At 41.3% G+C, this 23827-nt stretch overlaps 1 protein-coding gene across 7 annotated transcripts in view; it reads left to right on the top strand.

The window, feature by feature from the left end:
- The window catches only part of LMO3 (LIM domain only 3), a 65883-nt gene that overhangs the window by 1928 nt on the left and 40128 nt on the right, over positions 1 to 23827 (top strand). Inside the window, exons 1-3 of one of the 7 annotated variants that reach the window (XM_083808373.1) lie at positions 1983 to 2187; positions 2408 to 2473; positions 9833 to 10046. In XM_083808373.1, the coding sequence (XP_083664499.1) occupies positions 9841 to 10046 (206 nt within the window). In that variant the 5' untranslated portion in view covers positions 1983 to 2187; positions 2408 to 2473; positions 9833 to 9840. Of the gene's footprint in view, positions 560 to 1966; positions 2474 to 2959; positions 3456 to 9832; positions 10047 to 23827 lie in introns of those variants that run through there. The other 6 variants (XM_083808375.1, XM_083808372.1, XM_083808374.1 and 3 more) reach the window with 6 other exon arrangements.

The following is a 23827-nucleotide window of genomic DNA, read 5'->3' as shown; positions in this document are numbered from 1 at the left end:
ACATCGGGTATCTTATTGCCACAGTCCAAATAGAGTACTAATTACTGCGAATGATGTCACCGTAGGCAGAGGAATAATCCCATCATTTAATTAGTTGAATGATTTAAACAAAGATTTGCATAGATGCACTAATCAGTTGCCATGAATTACAGAGCAGCAGTTGCCAGCGAGGGGTAACAGATCATACAGTTGGAGGGAAAAAAAATCTCATCTCCTTGAACATAATTAATTTAATTGTCCTCATTAGCTGTACCATTTGTTTTGATTTTATTTCTCCCTTTCCCCACACATAACTTCTCCCTCCCTCTTTTCTTCCCCTTCTCTGAGTGCATTGGTTGAGAGAGGCACACACACACTCACACTGCTGTATTTTCAGAGTGATTGTGGCAGAGGTAGTCTATAAACAGAGGGAAGTGAGGCTCTTCTGAGCGTATGGGTGCATGCAGGAGAGAAGCAGGTTTCTGTCAAGTTTTGCTTTTCTCCATGTGCAGATCAAATCAGCAGAAAGGGGCTCTGTTAGTCTGCTGCCTCTGATTGTGCTTTTCGGGTTCTTGCTCAGGTTGGTTGTGGCTGAGTTTTGTTACTACTTAGAGGGAGAAGGGGCAAGAAAATCAGGAATTGTCATTGCACAAGATGCTTGTTCCAGGAACCTTAATATATATATATATATATATATATAAAAATATAAAAATAGAGAGAATCTTAGTTTAAAGGGGGAATGGGGGGGTCGGGGGGGGGGGGGGGACACCTGTCCTAAACATGTATTTCTGAGGTTGCTTTGATTTTTATTGGAACTGCTGGATTATATGAGGGAGGGGTGCAGATGGTAGAGCATTTCAATGCTTTTAAATCTTTCTTGGGTCTTGAAAGACTTCTATAATATGAGTGTCATTCAAATTTAGGGTATATTGTAAGCTGACATCTTTCAAAGCTTTGTGGAAATCTAGCGTGGTGCTTCTAAGAGCAGACAACAGATATTCACTTTGAAGTCTGAAAACTGTATTCACAAATTCTTAATCTGGTCTTTCTCCAACTGCAGATGGCTCTTAGAGGAAGATGCTTTGGATTTTTTTTAACTTTATTTACAGTAGGCTAGGCTCAACATCTTTATTATAAAACATGAAGAAACAATCATCTGTGAGCATGACTGAATATCAAAGCATGCTGTATCTCCTCTGTGTTTGCATGTCTGTCTGTCTGTCTCTTGGTCAAAGGTATTCAACACCTATAGCACATCCATGTCTATTATTTTTCCCTCTCCACCACTAGGTAGAGAGTAAGGCTCTGTCTTCAGCTTCTGGGACGAGGATCCTGTAGGGGGGAAACAGCTTTTCTCTCTCCAGCATTCAGCTTGGAAAGTGTGGGGAGGTGGCAAGGGGCAAGCAGTGTCCGGCGAATGGCCGGGCCAAGGGCAGCCGTGTCGGGCACCAGAGGGGACCGCACCAGGGAGCAGGAAACTTTCACTCTGAGTTTGCGCTCCTCTCTGAGCAGCTCACATCTAGCACTGAGAGAAACTGCGTTTTCACCTTCAGGGATTATTCTCATTACTCATTAATAGAGAGATATGTATCTTGCCTTTTTTTTTTTTGGCGTAGGCAACTTATTGTTTTGTTTAGGCAAAGTAATTGGGGAGGAGAGATGGGGGGGGCGGGGGGGGTGCTACCCTGTTTCCCTGGGTCTGTTTCTGGAGCACTCTCTGAGAAGGTGATCCTGAGCCGCTTCAGTAGAGGTCACTTGTGTGCGTGCGTGCGTGTGTGTGTGTGTCCCTGGTGTTTGTGTCTAGCATATGCATGTGGTTTTGCTGACTGCACTTGCAGGCTTGTAAATTTTCACCATGGGAAATTACCAACAAAGCCCAATCTGTCTCCTGGCTGCTTTGCACTTTCCGAGGGCGGCTGTACTTGAGCGAGCTGCAGAAGAGAGAGAGAGGGAGAGAAAGGGGGAGTTGGGAGGGGGGAGAGAGGAAGGGTGGGTGGGTGGGTAGAGGGGGAGAGAGGTAAATAGCCTTAAATCGGAAGGGAGCTGCTTCTCTGTGGTCTTCCACAAGAGCTGCCTGGGCTCTGCTGGCTCAGTAATAACTGAGTGACCTTTTCTTTTGCTGTATTATGTCTGGCTGGTAAGGGATTGCATTTTGCAGCTGATAAAGCCCTGACTTCATTCAACTCGGCTCCTCACACGCTGCTTTAGGTAAGTTGTCTTCAGCCAGGACGGAGACAGACAGCCTTGGACTGCAAGATACTAAAAGGAGGACACCTGTAGCTCGGATGCGGTCAACACAATTACTTGGCGGATCCTTGAGGACCTCATTATTTTAAACTTAAAGAATAGCGATCTCCCTCCCCATCTCTCCCACCCCCCTTTTATTTTTTTTTTCCCCAAACAATGCTTCTTTTTGACCTTTCCCAAGGAGAAGAGCTACAAAGCAGCCACTGTGCTTATTGAACTGCATCCCCTGTATCGCTTAATTGAGAAGGTAAGTGAGGCAACTGTGTACATAAGCTTTGGGTCATTTGTGTATGTGTGTCTGCATCACTCTCTCTCTCCCTCTCTCTCTCTCTCTCTGAGTCATAAGCCGGGTCTGCAATACACACACACATCTCTGCACTGCAACTTTCACTCAGGCTGCAGCTCTGCTGAGACTGTTTTGTTTAAATCATGTGAGGCTTCATTATTTTTATGATGAGACATGAAATACATGCAAGCGGAGGATGCTGAGCAAAACCCATCTAACTGGATGTCTCGAGAAATAGCAGTCAAAGTTAACAATGAATTGCAGCAGCCCCCCCCCCCCCAACAACCCCCCGCCTCCGTTATTATTGTTATTATTATTCTTGCTTCTTCCAGAGCTTCTCGAAACGTGCTCTCAATTACCAAGGGAGCAGGTTAATTTCCCACTCCCCGGCTTTAATCCGCGAGCCTCCCCGCACAGCCGTTTAATTTGCGGCTGGCTCGGCGCAGGGTTAACCCTTTGGGCAGAGTCGAGGCAGGAGCGCGGCCGCGGGCCGGGGGAAGCGGCCGGGGGCTGCCCCCGGCGGCCCGGGGCTCCCGGAGCCCCCCTCGGAGCGGCGGCAGGGGCGGGCAGCCCGGAGGAGCAGCACCTCTGCGGCGGAGCCTCTCCCTTTATTTATTTTTTATTTTTTTAATTTTTTTTCCTCCTCTTTCTCCCTTCGCACGCCCGGCACGACACGGTACGCTAACGCCGCGTGTGACAGTTTAATCAAAGCCATTTGTTACAACAAAGCTAGCGGGCCGCTGGGATTAGAGGCTTGCGGGCAGCGGGTGGCGTTGCCCCCCGCAGCCCCCGGCCCGCCCAGGGACCCCCTCTGCCGCCGCCGCGGGTCGCCCCGAGCCGGGGAAGCACACTTGCTACTTTTGCCGGGTTTCGGCGCTTCGCCGAGGAGGAGCTCTCCGGGCGCCCGTAAATCAACTCATGCAGAAAAAGGAGAAAAGTTTTGGTAAGGCTGCGATCCGCCGGCTCACTTGGCGGCGGGCGGAGCGGGCGCGCTTGCAGGTAGAGCCGGGGCAAGGGGCTTAGGGGGTTGTGAGAAGAGGCAGCGCCTTGCTCTCGCTTCTTCCCGTCCTGGGGGCGCTGCCCCCGTGCCCGAAGGGGACCCGGCACAGCCCTTCCTAGGACGGCTCTGTAGGACCGCCGGTGAGAGCGATTAATCGCGCTAGGTGCAACAAACAGCGCTCCGTGCCCCCCCGCCGCCTCCCTCTCCTCCCCGGCGCCCCATCCCCACGATGCCTCAGAAGGAATTAGCACAAAAGGCTGGAGCGTCCGGCCGCGAAAGGGATTCTTTGTTGCAGAGTGTATGTTTCTTATTTATATTTTTTTTTTTTTATTTTGCATGTGAGCTGCATCAAAATTGAACTCAGTCTTGCAAATCTCTTGTTGGCCTTTGCCAAGCACTAGCACTTTGCTGCCATGGTAACTGTAATTAAACTGATAAGAGTGGAAAAATGTCAGTATCTCTGAGCCTTGCAGCTGCATTGGAGAAAAAGGGAATCAAATTGGTTCCCAGCACCACTGCTCTAAAAGAGGAGGGAGGGAGTGGGGGGAGGCAGGGGGGAACACGACAGGGGTAGGAACATAGCTAAGCAGCTCCCGTCCCTGAGATCTGGGTACATCTATTTGCTGTGTTGTCCCTTAGGGGGCTACAGCCTGCAGGGATGCTCTGGGCCAGTGAACAGAGAGAAACAAGCTTTTAGGCCCAATCTAGCTTTCAAAAAGAGAAGGGGAAAGAAGAGGGAGAAATCTTTTGTTTGGTGTCTCTTGGCAATCGACTAGCCGTGTTGGCCAAATTCTTTTAATCTGTATCACTGCTCCCAGCTGTGGGACTGCATTCCCACTTTTAGTTTTTACCTAACCTCCTCGTTTTTCCCAGTTTTCAAGCCATCTCCTTTATTAACAAATATAATAAAATAAAAGCGCTTTCCTCTGTAGAAGAAGGGGCAGGATGTGAAGTTTAGCTATATACTGTGGAAAATTAACTCAAAAATATACAGAAGAGTCTGTATTCAGAGCACTAAAAACCTTACTTTTATTTAAAAAAAAAATCCTGAGTGTTATGGAGTTGCGGTTACTTTGTTGTGTTAACTACAGAAGCTGAGACTGTGCGGATGAATGGCACAGAACAAGAGAGCATAATGGAGGCAATCAACCGTTAGGCTGGTTCACAATGCAATCCAGGCAATTAAAAGCTCACCAGAGTTTAAATGAAATGGTTCTACTTATTTCTGTGCACCACACTGCACAGGCTATTATTTATGTCTCTTTTTTTAATTATGATTTCCCTTAAACTGTCAAATAACTCAGAATAGCAGGGTCTCGGAGGCAATAAGAATTTTCCACAGAACAATTTACATGCCAATCTAAAACTAGTTACGACTCCCGATGTGCTACATGCGAGTTCTGAAATGTTTCTCCCGTTCTGAAACCTTGACTTTTTTTTTTCTGAGTCTGCGTGTGTATTATCCTGAATAATTGGAGCAATGAATGCTTTTAGGATCAAAATGCAAAGTGGGAAAGCAACTGAAAAGTATTTTTTTTTTTCTATTGGATCTCCAACTCTTGTGTTGACTGTGTGCTGTCTGTCAGTTCACTGTCTTTCAGAGACCTGTGCACTGACATGCAATTTGCCCCAAGCTAATTTCAGGTTTTTTTTTGTTTGTTTGTTTGTTTTTTTGAAGTAGAGGCAAGTTTTCGCTTTCTTGCTCTACATCTCACTGTCCTTGGTAGAATCGTGTGTGTGCTTCAATGAAGGAGGAGAGTGAGTGGTCTTTAAAAGTGCTGCAGTGCATAAGAATATCCAACTCTTCCACCCTTTAGCATCCCCTTCACAGACTGCCTGTACCACAAACCAGAAACTGTGTTCTGGGGTCTTGAGCAGTGCTTAGAACAAGCAGGGATGAATCCTGCTCACGGACACTGCTATCTCACTGACAAAATACAGTTAGTTATGTCCAGTCTCCATTCCCTGATTTTGCGAAGGGTGGTGATCAGAGTGAAGAGGGTTTTTGTCTCTCTGCTTTCTTTCAGGAACCTAATTTAGCCTTTTTCAGCAATCTTTCCTTTTTATCCTGGAATTCATAGTTACAAATCAGTTGACAGTGTTTCATCGCACAATAACAGCAACTACCAGGGATGGGAGTCAGTTCTGTTGAACTTCTTGAGGAGACTGAAGGAAATCCAGAAGCCTACAAATCAGGATATGAAGTTCTTCCTTCAAAAATCCTAACAGTAGTGGATGGTGATTAAGAAGTCTTATTGCTAACACAGCTCTGCAGTTCATGTGCAGTACATTGGGGCCTGGGGGTGGAGGAAAGGGGGGAGGGATGGAGAGTAGGAGAGAGGAAGCCCTTGAAAATGGACTGGGGTGAAATAAAAAGGGTTCGTTTGACAGTGACAGACTAGGCACTGAAATTTCTCCGTTCTGAGAACAGATCTGCTCTATGATGCAGAGCATGGGTAGGACTGCCAAACTGAAGGGAAAGCTGGATTTGATTTTCACAGCCTGGGTGTAGCACTTACGGAGCTGTACATTTTTGGAAGTGCTCAATGAGCGCTGCCTTCACAGGGGAGGGGGTGAGGAGGGCAGCCAGGCAGTGCTGTCTGCCGAGTCCTGACAGAGCAGCGGCAAGCAGCTCGGATGGTTCAGTGAGTGCTGTCAGCCTCTGAAAGGCTCCTTCCTGTGTCCTGAGAAATAACTGGGTACCGAAACTGCAGCCTGTGGAAAGCTGGCTAGTAGTCAGCTGCAGGTATTCTTATTGCCAGATTAAGGCAGCTAAAAATACACGAGCGCATATGTGAAAAGTGTAACTGTGTTGGAGATCCTGTGGGAACATTAAAGGGAGGAGAGATGGTCTGGGAGGTGATTTGCATTAAGCTGGCTCATACTATACAGGGAAAAAGTAATCAAGTATTCTGTTCTCAAAATTAAGCGATTTAATCCGGGCTGTGAAGAAAAGGGCATGTGCAAAGAATTTGGAGCTACGTAAAACACTTCTTGGAGCACTGCTTGTGCTTTCTTTTGTTTAGATCATTCTATGTTTCAAAAAAAGAATAACTTTTTTTTTATATATAATGAAGTAGTAGTTTAATTTTAACTTTCATTAAAATAGATGCAGCTTCATTGCAAGTAAGATGTGAAAAAGATCAGATCTATCTGAGAAGAAAAGCATTCCTTCCCTCCAAAAGCTGCTGCAGATTGAGTCCCTAATCTGGAGATGCTGCCAGTGGGATGTCAGAGTCACCTTCTCCCAGCCTTGGGAGCACAGGCATACAGGGTTGTTAGCAGTATTCTGTGGGGTGTCTGCCCCTTTTCACTTGTATGAGGAGGGTTTGGGTTAACCATCGGCAATGGTGCTCTGTCTGCTTTACGAATGTAGCAAGCGTTTCAAAAACGGTGCCGGACTGCGTGCAATGTTGTGCAAGCAGTGCTTTTATTTATAACACAATAATCTGGTGTTTGCAGCATATATCTCAAGAATTATCATGCTTGATTACTGTAATTTGTTCAGATATTTGTTTGTTCAGCCTTGCCTCCCTTGCACCTTGTTCCCTTCAGAAAGCACAGGACAGCTGGGGTCAGGGACTGCCAGCCTTTGCGCTCCCACCCACTTTCTTATCAAACGATAAAATTCTTCCATTAAAGTTTTTATTTTTTTTATTTTCTCCGTTAAAGCTCTTAACTGTGTTATTTACTAGTTTATTCTGGTTTCCCTTAAGCAAAATGTTAAAGTCCTAGAACAGTCCTTCATGCTTCTGAACTTTTTTAGTGAGTTCCACAAAGTTGATGCAAACTATTTTGTGTCTGTCCTCTAAATGGTGGAAGAGAGGGTCTGGGGATAAGCACGTAGTGGACACTGAGAGGATATTTATACTCTACCGCAATATGCAACTTAACAGATTAAGCTTTTTCACCAGCTGAAGGTATTAGTGATCTAGCAGGACTTCCCTGTACAGTCAGTCTGGTACAGACTTTACAAGAATCTGCTATTTTCACTGCTTTTAGTTGTTTGTTTGTAGCCATGTTACCTTGCTGCTTCACATCCGCATGCTGAGTTTCGGGGAGCCAGTTAGCAATTGTAAATACTGTAGGCACTCAGCCTTTGCCTCGCGGTGCTCGCTTAGGACGAGCGGTGTGCGTTTGTTCCCAGATCTGCCCCTGCCTTGCTGCAGAGCCCGCGCAGGTCGCTGGCTCTCATCCTCCCGCTGAGGAATGAGAAACAGACCTTAGGAGTTTCTAAGTGGTGTAGGAGCTGTGAGAGTAGTGTAGATTGGAGAGTAATGGGAATGCAGCAAAGCCATTTTTGTACTTACGGATAGAAAAAATAAAGACTTTACATTATCTTTTTATTAGCTTTAGACATTAGGCAGCAGTACTGCCGTGGTACTTCAGAGTGCTCACTAGGAGAACTGTCTCTATAACTGAACAGCTAATTTAACAGACAAATATATTGCTCCAAACTGCGTAACACAGTGTATTGCAAAGGGGGGAGCGGGAATGTTGTACATCACAATGAGAACAAGAATTACTATTTCTAATTAAGTTACCAGCTTCACAGGTGAAACTTGGGAGTTCAGCTTGGTAAACCCTGAAAAGTCACTTAACTGGCTCTGCACTTGCTGTGATCCGCATAAATTCAATGTGTTTCACATACACATACAGATCCCTGGGATACTTCAGCTGGCATAGTATTTAACCTCTTGTCTTCATGGTGCTAATATTCATAAAGGCATACTATACTGTTGCTTCAAAGATTAAACTTACTTTCTTCTATTCCTTATGATAGCTTAAAAAAGTAAATACAATAAAACACCAACTTGTTCGTGTTCTCGCTACCTGAGACTGCCTGTCTATAGTAGTGTGTTACAGCACCAACTGAGATGTGCTGATAAAAGCTGGGACTGTAAAGCCTTCTTAACAGTAGGTAGTATAGCATTCTTGATGAGGGGCTCTTGAATTTGCTTTTCTTTGTTACGAGACTATTTGACCTTTCCGTCAGTGCGTGAGTACGGGGTGCCATGCCCCGAATTTGGGAGAAGGATTTTCCTGTCGGCAAAAGCATTCATTTCTCAGTCTTGAAAAATTCTCATTGTAATACTTATATGCTACTCATTAGAGTGTATCTATATATTTTCTTTTTAGTTACATCTCTGGCTTAAAACAGTGAGATAACCTAATAATCAAACTGCGTGTCAGTTCTCTTTCCTCTCTGATGCCTGTTTGATGTACAACAAAGCATCCACAAGGCTATGATTTTGCATCTTCTAAGGAATGAATTCCAGAGAATCAGTCTGCATAATGGACTCGCAGTTCGTGAGACTAACCAAGAGAGACCAGTCTGTAAGCACTTTGGGGCAGTGACCTCCTCTCCCCATTTACAGTAAAACTGAGAGCAATCGATTTTTGTATGGATCTCTGGAAGACAGCTGCGGCACTCTATGTACCATCGCTCAGCTGTGTCCCACTTTTACCTGTTCTGTCCCTGAAACAGTGGTTCAGGAGTTTGAATTGTTGTTTAAATGTTCTCTGCTATTATGTCCTAAGGTATATATACTCACTGGACCCCTTGTCCCAAACTATCTGCTGGCTAAAATTGGAATTAGAAAGTTGGGCAGAGATTATTATTATTATTATCCTTGACAAACTAGCAACTGTCTGACCTTGTGCAGATTATTTAAGGTCAGATTTTTTAGCAGGTCCTTAGACTGAAGGATGTAACTAGAAATGCTGGTACTGAAGTTTCTGGAAATCTGATTGCTTCATTTATGTGCCTAAGAACAGAAATCTTAAAAAAAAAAAAAAAAAAAAAAAAAAAAAAACACCTCTAGTGCAAAAATGTCTATGTCAAATCTCCCTGAAACTCTTGTCCTGTGCCTCTAATAGCTTCGGTCTTTCCATCTCTAGAATCTGGAGTGCTCTTATATTTGACAAAGTGCATATAGGTACAAATATGCAAGTTTAGATATGTTTGTCATTGCCAGTACTCCATTAGTTTAAATTTTGGATGCTAAACCATTGGATACTTTGTGCAAAAGTGGGTGACTTCAACTGAACTATTTTCATTTTTCATTTTAATTTTTTAATATTTCTTTTCAGTAAAGAGACCGGGTAAATGAGGTGAAACTCAGACCAGCGGACATTTCAGATCTCCAGTTTATTTAATGTTTTCAGCTTGCTGTGGATGCTCCAGTTTATGTCATCCCATCTACGCTGTTGCCCCCCATCTGGGGGTGTGTGGGTGGGGAGAGGTGCAGGAAGAGAAAGCTGAGACTGCTGCTGGAGAGTGTCTGTTTTCACTTTTTGTTGCTCTTGCTGTGTTTCAGGTATACAAATGCTCTCAGTTCAGCCAGACACCAAGCCGAAAGGTTGTGCTGGCTGCAACCGTAAGATTAAAGACCGGTATCTTCTAAAGGCCCTGGACAAATATTGGCATGAAGACTGCCTGAAATGTGCCTGCTGTGACTGCCGCCTGGGGGAGGTGGGCTCTACTCTGTACACCAAAGCCAACCTTATCCTTTGTCGCAGAGACTACCTGAGGTAGGTCACACCCTCGTCGCGTTCCTGATTAACGTGATAAGCCTGTTCAGTCCTTCCCATGTAGTTAGCGGTGTGTAAGTAGTGCGTGGTGGCTGCAGGACAGTGTTTGTGGAGCATGAGACAGCCACTGCAGCATAGTGGTGAAACTAAAATCAAAGGCGATGTCTGTCCTGAATTGGAAAGCACGCTGTTGCGAATTTTCTCATGCTTATACCAGGGCTGCGTACTAAGAGGAGAGGAGGATGAGAACAGAATAACCCCTGTCCCTCCGGCAGCACTGCGCTCTGGGGGAGCTGATCTCCTCCTAAACGCAGTGGGGCCTTCAGGCACCACAGCCTAAAGCAGCAGGCCCGCCTGCGCAGTTTTCAACAGCTTGAGTGTGGGGTCTGAAGGCTACGAGTGGAAAGCACTCCACTTGTCTGTGTGAACACACTTCTGTCCTCTGAGTTTGCCGGAAGGATTTTGTTTGTGGTGGTGGGAGATCTTATGAACACTGCCATTTGCCTGTTAGGTGCTGGACTGAGCCCACCCACTTGCCTTCCCTGTAAATAACTCTGTAGCCAGCAGGCCCAAATCAACTCTGCTCCTCAGCCTGGGGACCCGTGTGGGACGTGGGTGAGCTGGCACCACTTCTAAGAGACTGCAAACCATCACCTGATTTCTGCCCTCTTGGTTGTTCATCATCCTACCTTTTCAGAAACATTTGGGGTACAACTCAGCAAAGTACTTGGCTAATTTATCTGTAGGGTGCATGTGAATACGTAGGGCTACTTGCAGAAGCTGAGTTTAATCAGGAAGTTTGGTCTCTCTAGGCTCTCACTTCCAAATAGATGGAGACAGGCTCCTCTGGGGTGATTCTGAGCACCTATTTCCTATAGAAGCACCTTCCTCCACTCTCTGTAGAAGGGGCCTAATGAGACTAGCTGCCCGAGGCAAACATGAACTTCTGGGAATATTTCCTCTGCCCCTGTAATGAAGTCTTTTCCTTTTAAAGGGACATTCAAGCCTGTAATACATTGGGGAAAAATTAAAATTCTCTTTGAATGCGTTAACTTACAAGTTCAGTGTAAGCATAGGTACCAAATATGGAGTTCCCAGGTTGCTTGGCATGAATAGTTTGGAACAGAAATCAAGACTGACGTGTTAACAACAATTGGTACCCTGGCTCTCCACATTACAACCTGTTTTTTCTAGAGTAGAGCAAAAAGCGTTTGCAAGTGCCTAGTGCATTTGCTGAGCTGGGGCTGCAAGGCAGTTCAGGGTTCTTCAGACGTAGCCTTGGACCTCTTAGTGGTAAAAGTGCTCTGCTAGCCATTAAAGCTCTGTGAGTTGAGCATAAGATAGAGTCTGCAACTTAAAGCCGTTGTGTAAAAGCTGCCAAAGAAGTAGCTAACAGAAAGGAATTATTGTACAGGAGCCTAGGTTGCTTGTGATCTTAAATCATGTGTGCATATATAGACGGGGGTGTGGACAGCTTCTGTGGGGAAGGTAATGCTGAGCCTAATATTTAAAACCTGTTTTAAGAATCTTTCTACAAGTGCCTGCAGGAGTAAGAAAACTGCTGGGGTAATTTGATCCCCGGATTTACTATGGGCTTTGAACCTATCTAATCTCCCAAGTACTAATGCAACAAATCCAGTGTTTAAAATCAAAACCAAAAGTGTTCTAGTAATAGAGCTACAAGAAAAGTACTTTTTTTTTTTCAGCACAGGTGTGTGTGTTTTGCATTGTCCTCTGGTCCTTGAAGGTCTAGCAGGAGTAAACATTTTGCAAACAGATTTTTAAAACTCACAGTATGTAATTCAGAGAAAGGAGACTGTTTTTTACACAATGATGTATCTGTCATGACAACATTCAAAACTAATGTTTTGGTTATGTTTTCATACACAATATCTACTTTTGCACCAGTGAAGCCAGTGTACATGACAAATCCTGTAATCAGTTTTAAGATGTTTTGTATTTTGTTCTGGATTTATCAAGTCTTAATGAAAATCATGAGCCTTTTCTTAGTGATTCTTGTGAGTGCACAGATTTAAATTTGGTATTTACTCTAAACTTCACAGTGATGCACTTAAGGTAATTGCAGATAGTCATTTGCCTCATTGCATCTTATCTACTTAGTTATGCAGTGAACCTATAAAAGTGATCTTTTTAATGCTAATGTAGAAACTAGTTAAATGTTCTCTAGCTTTGTAGTCAAATAAGCTTTCATATTTAGCAACCCACTTGATATCAATTTAAAGAACAAATTACTTAGTACTAATGATCAGATTAGAGTTCGATTACAGTTTCAAACTATCCTCTTAATTTATTTTTTTCCTTTTTAACCGTAAAGGGAGTCTTTGCTACATACAAAACCATTCTAGCTTCCTATTAATTTATGTGGTGCCCTCTAGAGGATATGTGGCTTGTACGATACTATAAAGAGTAAAATTGCTTATTAACTTGTCTCTCTATGTTCATTATGTATTTCAATAAGACAGCCATTCTACGGATGCTATAAGCAATAACGTAGCCAGTCTGTGTGCTTTAACATTGATGGTTAAATTCACAAACTGTGTGATTGTGTCCTTGGCTATTTGCAAAGATACTTCTAGTATTTCTCATTTAGATAGAAATGCAAAAAAAAAAAAAAAAAATCCTTCTGCCCCAGTGAATTCTCTCGTTTGGCATTTCATCCTGGAGATACCCTCTTGAAGTCTTTTTTTTTTTTTTTTTTTATAAATACTCCATCTTCAGGACTTCAAAACTTGTTTTGCTTTACTTCTCTCCCTTGGTAAAATGAGTTAATTTTACTACATTAAGACCTTATTCTCTTGGATGGAAGGGGTTGAGGGGATGGATGTAATGAGCTTGGAAGATGTTCTGGGTGTGAGAGGCTTTCCCCCTGCAATCTGATTCAAGTAAGTCACTGCAGTGATTTCAGAGGTGGCATATGGTACCCAGGCTGTTGGGGTGGCCACAGCAGGAATGAACTCTGTTTTGTTAACGAAGATGAGAGCTGACCTGAGTAAAGAAAGGTCTCAATGTTAGAAATAACATACTTGGTGAAAATGATATGCAGAGTATAATTCCCCTGCAGGCTTCTGTCTTCCGCTTATACACTCTTGGGTTAGAAAGTGAAGACTTAATTTAAGGAAGTCTAGGTTGACGCCAATATTTCAAGTCCATTTACAGTAAGTGAAATATGCAAGAAGTTTTTTTTTTTCCTCTTCTTTTCCTCCAGAGCTGTGCAGTGACATCTTAATGTATCAACCTATCCTGCTCTATCCTCCATTCTGACTGGCAGCATGTCCATTTACAAGCACGATATTCCCTCTGAAATCTGTCATTACTGCCATTAATGACCAGTCGTTATGTTAACAGCCCAAGGGCTGTTAACACATCAAACTGGTTGTTAACTGGAAGGTTATTTCTTATTTAAACTGCAGGTATGAGTTGTGTGAAATGTGCTTTGGTTATGCATTCTGGGCTACTCCTGCTCAAAACAATGGGAAAAACAGCGTTGCATTTGCCTTTGGGGTGCCAAGGGATTTGCTTTTTGTTCCATCTGCTCATTTGATTTCTGCACGCTTGTGAGGTCCTCCTACCCCTGGGCAGCCCCCTAATTTCAGGTGCAACCGTGTGTAGTCCCATCTTTTTAGCCTTGCGTGCAAATGGGCAGCCGTATATACTTCCAGATGCACAGTAATGCGTGCCACACATCTGACATTAATATCTGGCTCCTAAAAGTGTAAAATGAAAGACTGACAATTACACGTAACTCAGTTGTATTAAATAATGAGCTTCCTTGGATGCAGCAAAAATATGGAAGTACAGCTGTGCTAAGCTAGTAGCAATGTAGGTCAATCACCCTTTTCACTTAGGTTTTTAACTACGCAAACCCTGCTGAGCGACCAATGACTACAAAGTGCTGTTTCATTCCTATTTAATTTTGGCAGCATTTTACTGAAGAGCAGGCATTCATGCAGCTAAATTATCTTCACCGTTTCTGGTTTTAACTCCAGCTCCATGACGCTAAATGTTGGAGTGCATATCTCTTAGTAAACACAAAGAATATGGTTTCTGATTTTTTTTTTCAAATCCATCTCTTAACATGGAAATTGAATTAAAACTTTTATTACTTTTTGCATAATTTCCCTAGCCAGGCAAACAGATCATAGGAAAAGGATTAACAAAACAATATACTGGGGGGGAATTTTTGCTCTTAAAGGCATCTAGAGCCTTATTGGGGATGGGGGGCATGATGACACATAAGTCTACCCACCCCTCAATGCCCTACCTGGGTAATGATTTGGCTTGTAAATGTACTGCAGGCTTTAAAAGTATCACTGAATAGCTATTAAGATGAGTAGACTGCTGTTCCTGAAGAAAGGGTCAAATCAGTTTTTTTGGTTGGTTTTTTTTTTTTCTTGTTTCCTTCCCCATTTGTTGATCTGAAGACCTGAGACAAGCCAGGATTTTAAAAACATGCATATTGGACAAGATCTTGTAAATTATGAGAAGTGACTACAGAAAGTAAAGTGCTCAACTATAAGCTTCATAAAGATGCTGCCTCTGTGAAATATTTAGTCTGTGAAAGGGTGCAGCCTGAAGAGAGTAGAGTTTAGGAAGCAGCCTTTTCTTGTGCAACTGCTCTCACTCTGAAGGCAATTATTATTTAAAAAATATTACAGATGAGTACTTAGCAATTCAGGAAAGACTTAAAATGTCTTGATTTTCTCTCAGGTTGTGGAAAATTCATGTTAAATGTTGCAAACACCTAAGGTATTGGCTCTCTTAAATGTTTGTATAAATACTCTATATGGATGTTTTCATGGGTAGTGGGATAGAAGACGTTTTTAAACTGACACCTCAGTATACTTCTTTCCCAGCTTAATTAAATATTGGTAAAATTTTAAGGATTTAAGCAGTTTGAGTTTTCAGAAACATTGAGGAGTTTACAGAAGTGAGTCTTAAAGAGCTCTGCTTTCTTCATTAAAATGAACCCTTATTTATACATGAATACCATTTCCGCGATGCATTAAAGCATTCAAGGGAGTGCTACTTCGGAGGAATAGACCCTAAAATATTTTTTAATATATATATATAAAAATTGTAGGTGTAGTGGTCTGCTTGTTGAAATTTTGCTGTGTATGTGAGATGAGTGTTCTTGCCAACTGTTTTGAAATCCTTAACACACTGTACCAGTTCTTGAACGGATAAGGGTGTACAACAAGGGGACTAATGCATGTACACACAGTTAACCCACTAAACTTGCAAGGAATAATGCTTTTGATTTAGTTACATTCTAGCTCGTTCTTATTTTAGTTCATCTGTGATAGCTTTTAATAAGAAATGTTCAATTAAGCTGTTAAAATTGGTGTTTAAGTCATGTTGAAATGCTGTAAAATGTGTACTCAAGTTTGACGCTCTTCAGTAGTTCCATGTGTTTGCTAGTATCCTCTGGTATTTTTCTTCAGAGCTGCCAAATTTTTAATAATTGTGTTATTTTTAGTGGCTTAAAATACACAGTTTAATTTCCAAGGATGTGAATGTTCCCTCTTATAAGACTTCTTGAAAACCAGACACTTCTTGTATGTTGTCAAAATACCTCATTAATCCCCTGGAAACATTCAAAGAATTTCAGGAGACTTTTCAGATGAAAGTACAGTGCATCTTAAAACCTGTCCTACAGCTCTTCATTACCTCACTATAGTACAGTGCATTTTATGGAAAATTATTTTGCTATAAATATTTTGTCAATTTATAACAGCTCAATAAAGCTTAATAAAATTTGGGGGCAGCCTAGATAATTCTGCAGTGTCGGAGGATGGGTTAATGTTCTTGCTGAATTCGTCTGTTGGTTTGTTTAGTGTTTATTTTATAACTTCTTTTAAAATACTTAGAACTTTCTTGATTTCTTCCTTGCTGATTTTTTCTTCAGAAGGGACTTTACGACTAGTGTTTTTTTTTTTTCTGAAATATGCTTTATATATATATGCTTTACCTCAAGAATAAATATTATCAACTGTATTATGGCATGTAATTTACAACCAAGGATTAACTGCAAGCTTTCTGCATTTTTTGGCAAGAAGCATATACAAAACAATGCATCTCTGTACAATTGTGGAAGAATATTTAGCTATTATTGCCTAACACATAGATGTTTTTAACAAGTTCTGATTTCTGTGCCGTGCCGGTTCCTTACCAAGGGCAGGGGGTGGAGTTTGAAGCTTTCTTTAGTTTTGTTTTGTGGTTATCTTACTACATTTTTAAAAATGTGGATTTTTAAAAAAATCTTTCTGAATTTTTTCACATTGCATTTGCTGCACTATTCAAATGTCTTGGATATAATACTATTCTTTCATAATGTGAATGTTTGAATAATAGGTAACAAGTATATCTTTTTTCCTAAAAGTATAGTTGTGAGCAAGCAGAAAATTGCAAAAAGTGCTCACCTGGAAATAGAATTCCATGTAAAATTTCATAATAGATAATTGAGAATCGCCCATCAAAATGTGAGACATTAAGTCCTTTCAGCCCTTCTGACTTCAGGAATTGCTTTCTCTTCTCATTGGAGTTAAATACATTCATGATGGGTTTGGTAACCAAAAAACTCAATATGCAGTACTTGATATCTAAATTAAATTAGTCTTGACTTTTACGGTACTTAAGAATGTAAATTTTGGATGTACCTTACTAGGTGCATTATGTGTTGGTCATTCATTTTCCATTTCCCATTGGATACCATAGGATGATATATCAGATGGCTTTTTAGGCCATCTAAATAATAATAACCTAAATAATAGGTACAGGCTTGGGTTTTGGGTTTGGTTTTTTTTGTTTGTTTGTTTTTGTTTTGTTTTTGGCCTAAATATTCTTGAATTTTGTTTTCCAGACCCAAATATCTGAAGCAATGAGTGTATGTTCTCAAAAAGCTTTTCATATTTTGCACCTGTAAAATTCTAATACTGTTGTTTTGCACCTTCCTGAGTCTGCTTCTTGTTTATTCTGAATCAATTAGCCTTTGGACAATTGACTTACCCTCTATATGCCTGGTGGTTTTTAAGATGGCTATTAGATATCAGTAGAGATAACATTCTCTTTTAAAAGAGAAAAGGCTGTTTTGAAAAAAAAAAATCACAAAGTAGTATAAGATTTTGACTACATACTAGTGACAATATAAAACATTTTAAGCAACAGGATGAATAGTTCATCCAGATATGATTATTAGCAAGCCATGTATCAAAATGAAATGGTATACAGCTAAAATACCTTGTCCTCTGTGCACATCTGCTTAGTATTGTACTTACCCATATATTTATGCAGAAATTACGGTGGAATCTGCAGCCTGTGTTACACAGGTACTAGGACTGGAATATGAGCATGGTCCAGTGTTCTGTAAAACTGGTTAAGACAGACTTAAAATGTATGCTAACAATTAAGCATCTTGATAGTCCCATGGCAATCAGTGAAGTTAGTGGCAGATGTGCTAAAATTTCATGCTGGAGTGCGGGTGTAGGGTATTCATAATTCATTCTGTTTTCCAGTTCTAAATCAGAACAGCTACTAGCAGCTGAATAGTATTTAGTACCTAGTTTTCAAAGAGCACAATGGCCTCAATTATTAACTGCAAAATATTTTCATTTAGGATTAGAGTGAATACTGTTTATCTATTTTATCACAAAATGCAATACAGCAAAAGGGAACTCTCTGCTAGCAGAAAATCGCTACTTTTATAAAATAGATTTTCAGATCTGGATTGATGTTCCATGGGAAATTCTCCTGCAGTTCTTGTGTTAAGTGGCATTCTGCAGTACTGTAATTTAAGCTTTTCATCTTTTCTTTTGCAAAAATGATAATGTCTTGTGTTGGCACATAGTGGATGAATGTGAGAATTGCACAACATGCAAAGATAAAATTACTTTTTGGGGGGTGAGAGCAGAGAAGATCAGACGTTTTACTGTATCTTTTCTGTATTTTTGGAGAGATGAGAATAAGCCTAGTCAAGTTACACATTTGGATATACAGTAACTGATGATATATTGGACTAATTAGTAAGATTCTACATTAAACCAGGTAGAAAATGTCACCTTATTCCTGTATCTTTGCTTTCAATATTGCACATTTGAGTTTGAGGCTTTGGACTTTATATACCTCTTTTGCGGCACTTGGTAGCACTTGCACATAAAGCATGCAACTTTTGTCTTGATAATGACTAAAATGTGCAAAATGCATGTGTGAAACTTGATTTATTTTTTTAACATAATTTTAAGCCATATGTATCAGCAAAACAACTGTTGTTTTTATTTTATTTCATAATGTTATTTCATTGTAGCTACCTTAAAGAGAAATAGGTATGTTTGAGAAAACTTGATGCAAATATGGATTAAATAATTAACCTCCCTTGAAATTCCATCTGTTCTAAGAAATACATGAATTTAGAAATTGATCAGCAATAATAAAAATAGTTCCAGTCATGATCGCTGCACTTGGTTTTGCCTTTTAGACAAGTTTTTAGAAAAGATTTCTGGATTACAGATTAAGTATGGCAGTACCAATTGCAGTGAGTGCAAATTAGTAATTTAGGTCTTATCTTCTATCACTATGGCCACTTCTACACAAATCTTGTGTCTTTCGTTTGTTTGTTTGTTTTTCTTTAGTGACGACCGTTACCTCCATATTCCTCAGAATTTTCATTAAAGATTTTTTTTTTAAGATAGTAGAAAACTGAAAAATTCATCTTCCCATAAAGAAACAAATTTTTCTACTTTCTAATTCATATTAAACAAATTCTACAATACAAAAGTTCTAGGATTTAAGATTTGGGTTTACAGGGAAAAAACATCCCCACCAACAACAAAAACTTTTTGAAGAAACTTTTATAAGGCTAATGTGCCTGCCTTACAAAAAGTGCCAAGAAGAGGGTGGGCAGGCTCAGCAAGCAGGTGTTCTGCACTAGTTTCTGTTGGCTTCCTTATTTAATTTGTAATCCGGTACATTTAAGAACGCTTTAGGGTTAATGTTATTTTAGTATAATCCTACAAATGTATACTATATGCTTGGCTTGGTGTACCCTGCATAATCCTATTGAAACCTACGGGGCCTATGAATTTAGAAACGTGCCTTAGCACAGCCAAATATTTAAAACTGGAATGGCTTTGCCTGAAAACGCCTACCTCAAATTGCCGTGCCCTCCTTTTTAGTGTACTGCACACTGATTATTCCAACCCACAGCATGCCATCTGCCCCCATCCTGGGCAGGGGAAGCCCAGGTCCCTGGCTCTGCTCCTGGCTGGGCACAAGGCTGCAGGGCCACCACGGCTACTGAAGCACACGCCTCCTGCACCAGCATGTCCCCAGGGTGTCAGTCCAAGTGTTGACATCTGTAACAACCTCTCCCCGTTCCCTTCTGACTGAAGGGATGTATATTTGTATGCTAATCCTATGGCATCACCACCCCCAAATTGAACTTCTGGCAGGTGCTGTAAGGGTCTACCTTGAGGCTTGTACAGCCCCTTGGTATCTCCTGGGCTCTGCCCTCTGCAGTTTTCATGGGGAAGACAGCAAGCAGTAGGAGGTGGGGCAAAACTTTATTAAAAAGCCCCAGGATCTTGTGTTGATGGTTGTGAGTCTTGGGTTCTCAATTCATTTTCTCCTCATGTTCCGAAATTGTGCTAATGAACCTGTGCTGTGTACTTAGCAGCTTCAGGCTTCTGGAAGGATGTGTTCATTTGCATTAAGATGTTAAATTCATGCATTTTTATGCTCCACATAGTATTAAAAAAAATCAGTATGACATTGAATACTTAGGGAGCACTAAAAAGTAAATTAAGATATACTCTTTCTGCTCAGAATTTCATTTATTAAAACAATCTTAAGACCTACAGGAAATGCTGCAAACATTGCTGCAAACATTGCAGCAAATATTCTGTTTTTAATGAGCCTTGCTGTAGCATGAAGTCAGACAAGAGCGCTTCCCCCAGCACCTCCTTACCTAACTCAGTTGTAATGCAGAGTGATCCGCTAGTAAGAAAGATTCAGTGAGCAAAGCCGAGAAATGGCCACTTCATGAGCACACATCCAGCCACCGGGCCTCCTCAGAGCTTTTGTGAGGCCTTTCATTACTATTCCTGATGTGTCCCTGTTAGAGTCCCAGTTCCTGTCTTTCTCCAGCTGCAGCACAGCTTGATCGCTTTTCTGTAATATCCACAACAGTATCTTCTCTTACTCCTCCTTCCTGTTTCTTACATATCTTTTAAGTAGGTTCTCAGCTGATAATTACAGGTTAAAAAAATAAGATAAAATTCCAAAGAGCACATCTGAAATGTGTGTATTAGGTGGTGCTGGCCATTATGAGTTCTCTAACAATTTGGCCGAGGAATAGTTGGAAGGCAATCACAAGAAGTACAGCTTCTTGCTATGGGAAGCAGCTGATTGCTTTCACTTCTTTTCCCTCCTTATACAAATATACCTTCTCTACTAACAGACCCCTGAGAATTACTCTGAAGCTAGTATGTATTTGCAAAATTTACTATAATTTGTCAGATTATCAGTCTCAATAGGAATTTACTGAGTCTGAACAAATAACTCTGGAACCAACTATTCTACATAATGTTATTATTAATCAGGGAGTCTTACTATGTTGGCAGATAAACAGTTTTCCTTTCGATCTGTTGAAAAAGTATTTTTTATCTATTTTATATAAGTATAGGTATAAGGTTATTTTAGCAGACATAAAACCTCTATTTTTTTTTCCTGATGCTTTTATTTTAACCACCTCAACTCCATTTCACTCAAGTCCAGCTCTTCTCAAAAGCTGATCCTTCTAGTTTTAAGGTGTGCTTTCTGGAGAAGGTTATTTCTTGCCACCAGCTCCTACACGCCTCAAGCTTGGCTTATTTGTGCAATACTGTCAATCCATCTCCCCCTAGAAAAAGAGAAAATTGGGATGGGGAGGAAATAAATGAAGAAAATGATTGCAAATATGTTCAGCTTCCCAGAAAATCTTCCCGAAGTGGAGAGATGTGATTTCATCAATGAAAGTCTGGCAACTCCTATCCTTGCAAGGCTCTTCAGAACCAATTCTTTTACCTCCCAAACTTTGAAGCACTCTTCCACGCATGATGTAAGTGCTGCTTCTTCATATCTCTAAGCTCTAGGTGACCTATTGTGAAACCAAATCTAACGGACCCTGTATGCTGTCTGTTGAGGAAAGAGCAACAAAGAGCAGAGTTTTGTAGCCCATGCACTACATTAGCTTCTAGCAGTACCTTGTTTTCCAGATTGGGTGAGTGCTGACATCCAAAGATGTCCTGATAGGAGGAATAGACCAGACATTACCAGTGTATTTGTTGTCTGCCTCTTGGATCGCCTCAGGAAAAAAATCATACAGTTAGTGGTAATTCAGTCTCAGTGCAGTATTGCTTGTTGAATACGCTGATGTTGATGGGTGGAGGATGTGCTGCAAAGTTCTTGCCTGCCTATGCTTCGCTTGCCTGTATCTGGTGAGTGCTCCAGTCCTGTTCTCCTGCTGTGCATGAGGGGTGTAAGTAGGTATGGCTCTACTTTTTGTATGAAAAAGCTAGAAAAGCAAAAGGGTTAATGGCTGCACTTTTTTCCTGCTTTCTCTGAAATTTCAAAATGCCAGAGATGACAGAAATGTGACACTGGTGTAGGCGACTGTCCTTCCTCATCAGTAATATTTTGGGAAGAATAATTATTAAATTACAAATTTAAGAAAACTTGTCACGAGAAGACGACATCAGTTCTTGTTAGATCACACCCCTGCTTTCTATTCCTAAATCTAAATGCAGTCACCAAGACAGCTGCATCTGGGCAGATCACTCTTCCGTGGATTTGCAGTCTTCCTGTCAGTTTTCCATCCTCCTTGTGCTCAAAGGGACCAGCAGCAAACTGGACAAGTCCCCACTTTTTAGCACTTGGGAAAGAATTTGTATGTTCCAAACTGAGTAATTTCGATGAGAAATTAATTATGGATAGCCACTGTCATTCTGAATGTGGGTGTGGGTGAACCAAGGCTGTCCATCACATGCAGAAGTTTGGGTAAGGAAGCAATCCATGTTGGGAGTAACCCAGCTCTTCTATGTGTTCTGCATTGCTCTAGTCAAAAAAAAAAAAAAAGAAAACAACAACAAAAACCTATCATTTTCTAGCAGCTCCTCCATAATAAGGATAGGGAAAATATAACAGGCACTAACTAGACGCCAGATGAATGCAGCTAGTCAGAAGATGGCCAAATTATGGCAGTAGATGTTTTCATCTGCCAGATTTAAAAGGTCAGCACCAAAAGGCAGGCTGGGTAGAAAGTTCCAGTAAACAAGCAAGAAAGAATGAAAGCTTGAATATTAAGTGTGTGAGAGTGTTGGGACAAGAAAAGTGGAAGCACATTGCTATTTGTCCCAACATAAATGATGTCTAGTCACAAACATATTTACATCAACTTTTCTTCTCATGCCCCTAACTACATTGAGCATGCTGCTGTTGCTTCTATAATGCAATCTGCAAAGGTCAATCAAGTTAAAGAGTCAGGCTGATGAGATTAGATATTACTTTAAAAAATGAGACAAAAAGTGTGTTTGGAGAGAGGCCTGAACATGGCACCAGTATAATTGTCTGGTTTGCTCCGGGTCCCTGTATCCTTTCCTGGAAACACTGTGTGAATACAGCTGATCTACTTTACCTCCAAGTGTGCTTGCTCGTTCTCTGGTGATAGCTGAGGTGTCTGCATGTTCTTGGGGAGAGGTGAGGGAGTCTTCTGGCACAGGACAAAAATAAAATGACATGTTTAAGTGCTTTTTTTTTTTAATGCTCCAGGGAGATTTTACTATCTGAATTGTGTGCAGTGAGCAGGGATTTTTCATTTCATACATCATTCACGACTTGCTGCAGTGATTCCAAAAAGTCACACAAGCTGAGTCTCTGCTTGCACCAAAGCACAGAATTTTAAGTTTGTGAGTTTTAACGATGGATGTTGGAGCTTTATTAAGGCTTAACGCAACATTTGCGGTGGGGAGGAACGGTGTCAGGTGTTGGAGAAAAGGAGCAATATGTCTGAGGACACTGGAGGATACACAGTAATGACTATGGCAAGATGCAGCATGTTTTATCCTCCCCCTTGTTCTCCAATTGTTATTAGCTTGATGCTCAAGGAAGGTGAGCAGGTCTTTGTCTTCAATGTACATACTGAAGTCTTTTGCTAGCACTAGCTGAGGACTAGTTTTACATACAGAGCTGTGAGCAGCACGTGAAGTTTGCTTCTGTTTTTACCCATCATGCATTTATTAAGGATTAGCCAACACCTTTTCCAGCAGTTGTGTGAAGTGTTTAGGATGATATATTGAAAGTGAGGTGATTTAAGTACATTTTTATGAGTATTTTTCATCTTTTCATCTGCTTTAGGGAGCTTTGTAGTAAATACATGAATCTTTAATTGCTATAGTAAAAGATGGGGGGGGAGGGGTAGAAGGGGACAAGACAAAGTCACCTGTCTATCAAAGTCACCTGTGGATGCTGAAACTAGCCTGGCCTACTGTATCTGTTAGCAGAGTTGGAGTGGATGGATACACAAGACTCCAGACTCTGCAGCATCTTGTTTGATGGAGTTACATGGCAGTTACTCTCCATGTGCCCGTAGTGGGTTTTCAGGGTTTTCTGTACTCTCAGGGAAGAAAGCATCCTAATTACCTGCCAGGCCTTAGAGACCAGCTATGTTAAGGACAGAGTTGTTACTGATGTCGTGATGTTGCATTCTTTAGAAATAAAGAAATGTAAATGGA

This window comes from Anser anser (genome assembly GCF_964211835.1).
Source record: "Anser anser genome assembly, chromosome: 1".
In the NCBI taxonomy this organism is placed as follows: domain Eukaryota; kingdom Metazoa; phylum Chordata; class Aves; order Anseriformes; family Anatidae; genus Anser; species Anser anser.
This window is presented reverse-complemented; position numbering and strand designations above follow the sequence as displayed.